The 8,616-nt window shown below is 46.2% G+C and overlaps 1 protein-coding gene across 1 annotated transcript in view; it reads right to left on the reverse strand.

The window, feature by feature from the left end:
• Nucleotides 1-297: 297 nt before the first annotated feature.
• The window catches only part of LOC308167568 (hyaluronan-binding protein 2-like), a 10,923-nt gene continuing 2,604 nt past the window's right edge, over nucleotides 298-8,616 (reverse strand). The window contains exons 4-13 of the mRNA XM_080541985.1: nucleotides 8,390-8,500; nucleotides 7,854-7,970; nucleotides 5,755-5,871; nucleotides 4,490-4,661; nucleotides 4,284-4,372; nucleotides 3,694-3,934; nucleotides 3,312-3,454; nucleotides 2,726-2,848; nucleotides 1,694-1,839; nucleotides 298-655 (exon numbers count right to left, since the gene is read on the reverse strand). Coding sequence (XP_080398111.1) covers nucleotides 497-655; nucleotides 1,694-1,839; nucleotides 2,726-2,848; nucleotides 3,312-3,454; nucleotides 3,694-3,934; nucleotides 4,284-4,372; nucleotides 4,490-4,661; nucleotides 5,755-5,871; nucleotides 7,854-7,970; nucleotides 8,390-8,500 — 1,418 coding nt within the window. The 3' untranslated portion in view covers nucleotides 298-496. The remainder of the gene's footprint in view (nucleotides 656-1,693; nucleotides 1,840-2,725; nucleotides 2,849-3,311; nucleotides 3,455-3,693; nucleotides 3,935-4,283; nucleotides 4,373-4,489; nucleotides 4,662-5,754; nucleotides 5,872-7,853; nucleotides 7,971-8,389; nucleotides 8,501-8,616) is intronic.

The following is an 8,616-nucleotide window of genomic DNA, read 5'->3' on the forward strand; positions in this document are numbered from 1 at the left end:
GTTCTTCCGAAATTGATTAATATGATATTCTCTAGTATGCAGATACAGTCAGTTACATCCCACCTGAGAACCAGCACGACCACAAGGTCCAACACCATCACAATAACCTTGACTCTACAAGGGCGCAGCCTGGTGGCTGTTTGAAGAATGACACTTGTGATAATAAAACAATGACACAATTAACCTTAACCGTTAATTTGATATTGATACATACCACATCCCACTCGTCTGCAGTGCCACTTGGAGTTGTGTAAGTCATAATTCATCTAGCAATACCTCCACAACAGCACCAGTGAAAACAATGGACTTTAAGGAGTTTAATTATTCATCTTTATCCGAACAAACACATTTTGTTCACAGCAGGTGGTTGATGCCTTGTAGGCACATTTGGTGATTATCGTCTGGTCGAGCTTTAAGACTGTTTTATCGTCGAGTCTAGTGCACTGTTACACAGATACACACGATTTAAAGATATAGCGTATCATGCTATCCCATTCTATGACTTTGTGTTGGCGTTGATCCAGTCGACGAACAGTTTGACGTTGGCGTAGACACCAGGCTTGTTCTTCAGGCCACAGCCATGGCCCCAGCTCACCACGCCACTGATGTAGTTGATGCCGTTCTGCTCACACACCAGAGGGCCGCCAGAATCCCCCTGAAAACACAGATATACGTATATAAGAAATTGCTTTATTAGGAATAGCCCCTTGAGATATGCTATCTCGTTTTCGAGGGGGTCCTTTGCGACAACAATAAAATAACAAGACAATTAGACAACACATTTAACAACATGAGGAGAAAAAAAAAAAAAAAAAAAAAAATAAACAAAAACTACAGTAACAACAGGACCGATGAACCACACAAGACATGACAAGCAAAATAGCAAAACAGACAAAACTAAAACAAAGAAATCTAAATTAGAACAAAACATAGGGAGCATACAGATGGATCTTTCAATGATTAGCAATAGAAGAATATTAATGGTGACAAGGGCAAGTTAGGTTCACCACTCACACAAAGCAATTACCAACACACACACAGACACACAAGCTTGTCTCGGAGCCACGGACCATCAGCACAAGGCTGTCTACTTTCTCCTCTACTCTTCTCTTTCTACACCAGCAGCTGCACCTCGAGCCACAGCTTCACCACAACACAAACGCTCATTGGGTTCATCTCCAACGGTGATGAGTTTGCCTACAGACAGGAAGTCGAGAGCCGCCTGGCTTCCTGGTGCAGCCAGAACAACCTGGAGCTGAACACTCTAAAAACTGTAGAGATGGCAGCAGACTTCAGCAGGAGCCCAGCCCCCAACTATCCCCCTTTATCATGTGTGACTCCCCAGTTAGCACTGTGGGGTCATTCAGATTCCTGAGGGACAATCATTTCACAGGACCTCAGGTGGGCCGGAGAGAACATCACCTCCACCAGAATTCTGCCCATTTTTTCTGAGTGGGGCAGTCCCACTCGTATTTTTCTTTTTATTGTGATAGAAATAGTAGAGATATGACAGGAAGGATGGGCGAGAGAGAGAGAGAGAGAAGGGATGACATGCAGGATATGTCCGCGGCCGGAATCGAACCGGGAACCCTGTGGTTATGTGGTCAACGCTTAGTCCGCTACGCCCCCTAAGCGCCCCTCTGCTTCTGTTTCTGACACACACACACACTCACACTAACACACTGACACGCACCTGGCAGGAGTCCACCCCTCCCTTCATTAGACCGGCGCAGAACATGGTGTTGTCCAGTATGTCCCCGTAGACATTTTCAGCCTTACAGCGGGCCAGGGAGATCAGACGAACCTTTGCGTCCAATAGCTGACTGGTACCTCTCTTATCTGTGTGAAAGAGAGAGAGAGAGAGAGAGAGAGAGAGAGAGAGAGAGAGAGAGAGAGAGAGAGAGAGAGAGAGAGAGAGAGAGAGAGAGAGAGAGAGAGAGAGAGAGAGAGAGAGAGAGAGAGACGGGGGTCAGGGAGAGATAGACATAGGAAGAGAGTCAAATAAACTAGACATAAAGTGTGTTGGTAGGCTAGTTTAGGCTAGTTTAGCCTTTAGGCTAGTTCCATCCAGGACATTAGTCATATTTTCGTCCGTTATCTCGTCACGTGACCACGAGTCGTGGCAGAATCATAAACCCCAGGCACGTGTGTCGGTTGGAAAGTGAATCTGACGCAGCTCAGTAAAAAAAAAAACTCTAACAGAAATGTGGCTCTACCTTAGCAACAGTCGCTATGGTAGAGCCCGTTAACGACATTTTCTGGCCTCTCTGTGACAATCCAGTCTCTCATAGGAAATCCACCTGGCGGTTGGTAGTTAGTTAGTTAGTAGTATCCAGTACTCAGGTTGTAAAAGAAAATCAGGGGGGATGGTGGATTTGATCATATGGGGACAATTTTAGCATCCCCACAGCGTCAGTGACTTCAGTCAAAAATATCATTGCATGTGTGCGTGCCCCCTCGCCCACAGTGTTTTAGTAAATATGCGCAAAACTAAATGTTGAAATAGCAGTAATACCACGTTCATTGATGAAATGACGTAAGGGATGGAAAAGGGGATGGCAGTTTTAGAAGGGGGATGATTTTGACCGTTTTTATTTCAGGGGGGATGCCATCCCCCCTCATCCCCCCTCAACTCGAGTGCTGGTAGTATCTATATATATACAATGTATAGCAATGATTGGACCAGGGCTTTGGAGGCTCATAGTTGGAGATGAATATTCCACACCTGTCTCCGTGGCGCCCCATCCTGAGATGACACACTCGGTGCCGTCGGGGAAGCTCTGGGTGGGCAGACAGGCCGTCTTGACGTAGCGCGTCTCCTTGGCGCAGTGCTTCAGCTTGAGTAGTGCTACACAGGACAGAGAGAGCACAAGAGACAACCAGATTTTTCCACTTGTACAGACAGTATGTAGAGTACCAGTCAAAAACTTTTGACTGGTACAGTATATTTGCCGATGACTCGACTCAGTGGACCGACCTGTGTGTGGCTCAGTTGATAGAGCCTGGCGCTAGGCTACACGTAGCTAATGCTAACGGTAGGTTGTGGATTCGGTTCCCACTGGAACAATATTATATATACGTAAAAGATAATGCACTCACTTTGGATGGTGGCATAAGGTAGGCTTGCATACACAAATGTGTAACTCCAGTTGGGTAACTAATTTCAATAAATAATACTAATAATACTAATAATACTTATAATAACACTAATACTACTACTACTACTACAACTACTACTACTAATAATGCTATTTGCATATACAATTCCAGCTGTTTGTGTGTGTGTGTGTGTGTGTAACCATGTGACTGACCGACGTCATTGTACACAGCTTGGGGTGTTTCCCTGTAACCCTCATGGATGATGGCTTTCTCCACGTCAATGGTCTGGTCATACTCCTCATCCTTGTCTAGGTTCACTCCTCCAACGATCACCTGCATATCGAAGCCCTTTCGGCTGTAAAACACAACACCCCAACACACAATGTCAGTGTCGAAGTGTCCTTGGGCAAGACACTGAACCCCAAATTGCTCTCAGTGAGCGGGCCGGCGCCTTGCATGGCAGCTTGTCCGCCATCGGTGTGTGAATATGTGTGTGAATGGGTGAATGAGAGGCCGTTGTAAAGCGCTTTGGATAAAGGCGGCAGATATAACTGCAGTCCATCTACCAAAACAGATAAAATGTTACCAGCTTACATGCAGTGGCCAGCGGTGAGCACCCAGCAAGGCTTGATCAGGATGCCTCCACACATGTGGTAGTACGGACCGGCCGACCGGCTGGGCCTGGCCTGCAGGGAGACCTGCCAGGGGTGGGCGCCAGGGAGGGACTTCCCCCCCCCGAAGATCCTGGCAGCGCGGCCCGGCTGGGGCTTCCCACACTCGGAGAACTCAGTGGTGCCGGGGGGCTCAGGTTTGGATGGAGTGGGAGCTGGCTGGGCTGGAGGGAGAGCAGAGAGTGAGAGAGTGTTTAGGTGTAATGTGTGGGTGGGGATGGGTGTGGGTGTGTGTGTGTGTGTGTGTGTGTGTGTGTGTGCATGTGCATGTGTGCGTCTGCGTGTGTGTGCACTATTGTAACTGACTGTTTTATAATGTCAAAATAATGTCAAAATAATGTCAAAATGTCAAACATCCATATATTGTCAAATATCCATATCCTTTATGTCCTTTAGATGTTGTACATTTATGTGGACATAAATAAAGCATTTCAAATGTGTGTGTGTGTGTGTGTGTGTGTGTGTGTGTGTGTGTGTGTGTGTGTGTGCGTGTGCGTGCGTGTGTGTGTCTACCTGAGCACTTCTTGACTTTGCAGTAGTCCCAGTTCAGTTTGCCATCACGTTTGACAAAGCACCAGGGTTTGACATCTCCATCTGGGTTTCTGATGGGGAGAGGGGCGCAGTATTTGTAAGAATATAGTGAACCAGCAGTGAGAAATATTACCGGTACTTGTTTTTTGTCACAAACACACACACACACACACACACAGTGGTCCCACCTGCATTCGTTGTGTGGTCCAAGACCATCAAAGCCTGCATACTCTTTAAAGGGATCTGCCCCCTGCTCCACAATGTAATAGGCGTTCCAGTCCAGACACTCGTCCCCCCCCTCTGTCTCACTCGCCGTACCACGGTAGTCCTGTCCATCCGTCTTATAACAGTCATTAGTGTCTAGAGACATGGACAACAGACAGTCATTAGAGTCTAGAGACATGGACAACAGACAGTCATTAGAGTCTAGAGACATGGACAACAGACAGTCATTAGAGTCTAGAGACATGGACAACAGACAGTCATTCGAGTCTAGAGACATGGACAACAGACAGTCATTAGAGTCTAGAGACATGGACAACAGACAGTCATTAGAGTCTAGAGACATGGACAACAGACAGTCATTAGAGTCTAGAGACATGGACAACACAAATCTGGAATGACGATTTTGGCCAGTGCCATCTCAGTTCTGTCAATTCATGAGGTAAATTGACATTTCTGTTCAAGAATACAAAAAAGTATAATTGTGACAAGGTCTGGTGAAACGGGGAACAAGTCGGCAACCAATCAAAATGTTCGCCTTTTATTTTGAAACACGGAAATACATTTCAACGTTGTTGACACTCGCTAGTCAAGCCAAATTACTGCGATGCAATGGAATCGGTGAGTAATCCCTCTGCTACCTAGTTAACTATAACACTACTTTACATTGTTAGCGGGCCCACAAAACAAGCTGTGTTAGTTGAGTTGCGAGTGTCATTGATTTTCAATAATGCTGAAATGTATTTAAACACAGACCGTGTCACATTTTATTAATTAATTATTTCGCAATTCGAAAATAAATGTTTCTTTCTTTTTTTTTTTTTACTGGTACAGAATAAATTGGAATGGATTAAACCCAACCCTTTTCGAAGGTTGAATTGGATATGACATTATGAGATACAGTACGTTAACACATGCCATTTGGTAATGCTTTATTCTACAGTCCTATTATCAATGATAGATTTGGTATTTACTTTACATTGTTACTACGTGTCTACAGTACATAGTAATTTTGTTACGATGAATTCCCAAGTATCAGAGATGTAATTCTTAGGTAATATCTATGTCATTTAAATGTCATTTTACATTTCTAATTATGGATTTAATAGTAATAGGAAGAAATTGTTTGAGGGGAAAAAAAACGGCAAACATTTCCTTTCTCGTTACATAATCAGAGCATTGAGAAACCTTGTTTGGGTTCTGTTCCAAAGGTTGTTTTGAGTGTATTTACCGACTTGGCAGAACTTCCCACTGAACCCATTTGGGCAGGCACACTGGAAGCTGGCCCGGGTGCTGCCCTTGATACAGGAGCCTCCGTTCAGACAGGGGCTGGGTCTGCAGGCAGACGCTGGACACACAAACCACCCACACACTCTTCAACAGCACATCATAAACGACACAGAAACACAGTAAATGAACGATCTGGTATCTTGTAATTAAAGAAAACACAAGAGACACAGTAAAACATGTACTCCTACATGGCTCCCCTTGAAGAACTGGACCTTACCATTAGCAGAGTTAAATAAACTGAAGTTCAGGAGAACGCACCCCGACTAACCTCAGCTCCACTCCTAAAAAATGACCTTTGACTAGTCTCCATACCACCGTTCGCTACGGTACCGCGGCTATGTAGCCACTAGCCAGCTACCTTGAATTGTTGTAAGCTAGCCAGATCCTGATGCCCACCTCACTCTTTAGCCCCCCTCGCTCTGCTCCTTCTTCGGAATGGATCACCTACGAACAACAACTGACGTCCCTCTGGGACTTTTCTGTCGCCGACGGAACCCACTGCCCAGTAAACAAAGAGTCCAAAAGACGTCCTCAGGGAAGCCGAATGATGATGATGACGTCTTTAGGACGTCTTATGGACTCCCGAATCGTCTTAAGACATCCTAAAGACGTCAGCTGGACGTCCTAGAAAGACGTCATGGCTTCCCTGAGGACGTCTTTTGGACTCTTTGTTTACTGGGTGAATCCGATTTCACTGTTTCTGCCACTGTTTAGGCCCACTGGCTTCACCCTCTGCTCAGGCTTTCCTAAGGCCAAAAGCCCTGGCTTCCAGATGCATCTTCACTGTGTGCCCCTCTGCGCTTCTGGCTTCTCCTCGATAACGCGCCCATCACGGCAGCAGACCTGAGGTCAGGTATCGTCTCTTCTACCAAGGCTCCTTTTTTTTGGGGGGGGGGGCTCTAATGCCGGACACTGGTGAACATGACTGCCACCTCTAACATCTCCTCTGCATCCACATGCAACTATGGGTCATCTTCCCCATCCGTCGACACGACCGAAGAACCACCTTTCTCTTGTCCCCTTCAGACGCTTAGCCTCCACAGCCACATCCCTTACCTTCAGACTCAGCTAGGCACCCCAGTCTAGCTGACCTCACCCCACATGCCCCGTTCACCTTCAAATGCAGCGAGGTCCACCAGCTAGGTCACTCCCCTCCCAGTAAACAAAGAGTCCAAAAGACGTTCTCAGGGAATCCGGAATGTGGGTTCAGATGACGTCTTTCTAGGACGTCCAGATGACGTCTTTAGTACGTCTTATGCACTACAGAATCGTCTTAAAGACGTCATCTGGACATCCTTGGGAGACGTCATCTGAACCCACATTCCGGCTTCCCTGAGGACGTCTTTTGGACTCTTTGTTTACTGGGCTCTGATCTTCCTTTACCTCAGTCGGAGGTTTGACTCCTGAGAACCTCTGGACCAGTTACATCCACCTCTGATCTTCCCAGAATGCTTCACACCTCCAGATTCCCTCTTCATCGATGACACGGGCCGGGGGGGTCACAGTTCCAAGTTCTACCTACATCGCTGCCGTGTTCTAATGTAATTAGTGTCATTTAATTCTGTTCCGGAATTGAAGATCAATACATCCTGCCATTCATTCCGGAACGGTTGCTACCTGTACCGCTTTACATCATTGGAATGCCGTCCAGCTCCTAGGTGACCATCGATCATCACAAGCCTAATACCCTTCAGGACTCAAAACAAGCTCGGTCGACCCTCAGCTCACAAACCTTCAGTACCCGACCTCCATGGGAGTCCTGCTGTCTTGCAGTTCCACGGTGTACATAGCAGACGCCCTCTTGATACCCCCAGTCGCCCCCGCCCCCCCCCCCCAACTTGGATCCACCACATCAGATAACCGACCTCCACCGAGATCCATCATACTTCTAAATCAAATCTACTACAATAACATTCCTGTTCGAAATCTTCTCATTAAATATCCCCTAAAAGCATTTAGTTGTACAGTTAGGTTGCGGTCTGTGAACCTCTGATTGTAATGTGTGTCAGTTGTGTCATATCTAAGCGTGCACACACTCACATCTTTTGCATTTCGGGGGCCGGTACGGAGCCTTGCACTTGCACTCGTAGAACGGCGCTGTGGTCGTGAGGAGACACTCGCCGCGGCCACACGGAGCGTCCTTGCAGACGTTTTTCACTGAAACCCACAAATAATAGTCAGTTAGCACTAGAACACCCCTGTGAGTAAAGAAACATGTTATATCTTTGCACTCGATCAAATTTCAGGACCCTCCTTTCATGACTTTTTTCTACCACCCAGTATCATTACATATTCAAAATCATATCAGGATAAGCTAGTAGGAGGTTATTTTGCAGTTTTTCTGTGTAGGAAGCAGGCTAATTTACAAGCGGCCAACTAGTGGTTGTTGTGTGTAAATAGAAGCTTGAGCATTGTAAAGAGGGGGTCATTTGACCCCAGAGGCGGTAAAAAAGGCATGGCTGTTCTAGTGTTAAAAACTTGTTGACTCTCACAACCATCCATGGAGATACAAGGAGGAGGAGCAAAACATTATTCTGTCAGAAGAAGAACGTTTAAACAATGTTGGGATCTCGTACCTTTCTGACACGTTTTGCCGGAGTAAGGTTCAGGGCAAGTGCATGTAAAGCCACTACCGGTAGCAGAGTCGCAACGACCACCGTTGAGGCAAGGGTTAGGATCACATTCAACTGAAAAGAGATGGTGGAGAGAGAAATACACTGCATGTCATACTGGACACTGTACATCTCTGTATCAAGACTTTGACATCATCTGTTTGGTATGAGGCAATAATTATGCCAACATT

This window comes from Nansenia antarctica (assembly GCF_963989245.1).
Source record: "Nansenia antarctica genome assembly, chromosome: 11".
Lineage (NCBI taxonomy): Eukaryota > Metazoa > Chordata > Actinopteri > Argentiniformes > Microstomatidae > Nansenia > Nansenia antarctica.